Source organism: Bison bison, unplaced genomic scaffold (assembly GCF_000754665.1).
Source record: "Bison bison bison isolate TAMUID 2011002044 unplaced genomic scaffold, Bison_UMD1.0 scf7180017856954, whole genome shotgun sequence".
NCBI classification, from domain to species: domain Eukaryota; kingdom Metazoa; phylum Chordata; class Mammalia; order Artiodactyla; family Bovidae; genus Bison; species Bison bison.
In genome coordinates, this window is record NW_011487527.1 from 1 (window position 1) to 2,298 (window position 2,298).

A 2,298-nucleotide genomic window follows, 5' to 3' on the forward strand; every position below is an offset into this window, starting at 1 on the left:
CACCAGGCTCCCCTGTCCCTAGGATTCTCCAGGCAAGAACACTGGAGTGGGTTGCCATTTCCTTCTCCAATGCATGAAAGTGAAATGTGAAAGTGAATTCACTCAGTCGTGTCTGACCCTCAGCGACCCCATGGCCTGCAGCCTTCCAGGCTCTGCCATCTATGGGATTTTCCAGGCAAGAGTACTGGAGTGGGGTGCCATTGCCTTCTCCTGCCAACTCCCAGAGCCTACCCAAAAGAAGTCACTAAGTGAATATAAAAAGTTTAAATGAAAAATTACACTCAAGGAAAGAAGACTATTTCTCCTGATCTAGTAGGCTGGGTCTCACTGTCCTGCATTCTCAGAGGAAAAGAGACAGAGGAACAGAGATGCCTGGTGGAATCAACTGCCTGAATGAACAACTGTAACTCACTAGATTCTGTGACATAAGCTTCCAGTAAGAGACAACACCAATACTGAATCTCCATCCTCCAGTTCAGAAAGTTTGAGCAGAACAAGTGTCAAACAGTTTACGTTAAAGAGTTGAATAATAAAAACTATACTTAGCAGGGTAGATATTATTTAATCTACTAAAAGCAGAATAATTGCAGTTGGAAATTCCTCCACCAACTTGCACAAACGCACTTTTGCTCTCAAGGACTGAGCTTTGCTGACACTTTGGACACCTGGGGAAACGGGTCAGAGAAGAGGAGGTCACCACTGAGAACTAGGGTCCTTCACACAAACACTGCAGGTGAGAGGTGATGGTTCAGGAAGACGACTTATTTTCACAAGTAAATGAGCCCTCCACAGAAAGGAGATTTTCGAGTCCTCAGGATGTGGTGAGCCTGCCCTGAGGGAGGGAGCCCAGCAGGTGAGCAAGGGGACTCTGTCACTCCAGAGGACAGGGGGTGGCTCCATGTGATCTCTCCCGTGTGAGTGAGGTGCTGCTGGGGAAATACAATTATCCTGGAATTAGAGTCTCCCCACCCATATTATCTGAGAAGAACCAGAATTCTTGGTAGGGGTAATGGCCGGGCCAGCAATGGACAATAGGTCTCCAGTATGAAAATGGTGAAAGCAAGCGTGATGTCTGTAATAGTCCTGACTTCGTGGTTCCCTGAAGCACAACCACATGGACCTGCAGGAACGTGTTCTAGAAGGAAAAGAAACATGGGAGGAGCTCATGGACTCACAATAATCAGCCTCTTCTCTAAATCAAACACTCAAGAAAACCCATCCTTTGTTTTAAACAGTTTCTTTGCGAGAGTGACCTGGTAAATGCCTGATAAACACAGAGCCTGCCTTCCTAAGTAAAGTAAGAAACAGAAATTAAGCCTAGGATCAGGGCCAAAAATGTGTTCATGGAACAGAAAAGAGCCACATTTACACATGAAAGAGAAAGAGTGATAATGTTTGTACTTAGAAACCTACATCATTTCTAATGTAAGACAAAGACCTTTCTCATTTGATTGATAAATATCCATTTGGATGGGTACATTTGAAGTTATTGGGAAATAGATAAAATTAATAGTTTAGACTGATGACAATTTCTTTGACCATATTCAGAATAAATAAATGAAAATCAAAAAAGGAAGTACAAGTACACAGAAATGACTAGAAAATGAAAATTACTGTGTTCCCTATTTAATGGCCTTGCTTAGAAAGCATGGCATCAGAGAACCTACCTCAAGGTTCTACCAGACGCTGTCTCAGCCAGCCCAGCAGCAGCCTCATCTTCCCCATGGCCTTCGTGCTCTCTCTACTGATGGCCCTGGTGCTGGTCAGCTATGGCCCGGGAGGATCCCTGGGCTGTGACTTGTCTCCGAACCACGTGCTGGTTGGCAGGCAGAACCTCAGGCTCCTGGGCCAAATGAGGAGACTCTCCCCTCGCTTCTGTCTGCAGGACAGAAAAGACTTTGCTTTCCCCCAGGAGATGGTGGAGGTCAGCCAGTTCCAGGAGGCCCAGGCCATCTCTGTGCTCCATGAGATGCTCCAGCAGAGCTTCAACCTCTTCCACAAAGAGCGCTCCTCTGCTGCCTGGGACACCACCCTCCTGGAGCAGCTCCTCACTGGACTCCATCAGCAGCTGGATGACCTGGATGCCTGTCTGGGCCTGTTGACTGGAGAGGAAGACTCTGCCCTGGGAAGGACGGGCCCCACACTGGCCGTGAAGAGGTACTTCCAGGGCATCCATGTCTACCTGCAAGAGAAGGGATACAGCGACTGTGCCTGGGAAATTGTCAGACTGGAAATCATGAGATCCTTGTCTTCATCAACCAGCTTGCAAGAAAGGTTAAGAATGATGGATGGAGACCT

At 47.1% G+C, this 2,298-nt stretch overlaps 1 protein-coding gene across 1 annotated transcript; it reads left to right on the plus strand.

The window, feature by feature from the left end:
- Nucleotides 1-1,562: 1,562 nt before the first annotated feature.
- On the plus strand, nt 1,563-2,296 carry LOC105003133 (interferon omega-1; the record flags this gene model as incomplete). Its single annotated transcript, XM_010860119.1, has 1 exon — nt 1,563-2,296. A coding segment is annotated over exon 1 (648 nt), but the record flags the coding sequence as incomplete, so codon positions are not given.
- Nucleotides 2,297-2,298: the final 2 nt, after the last annotated feature.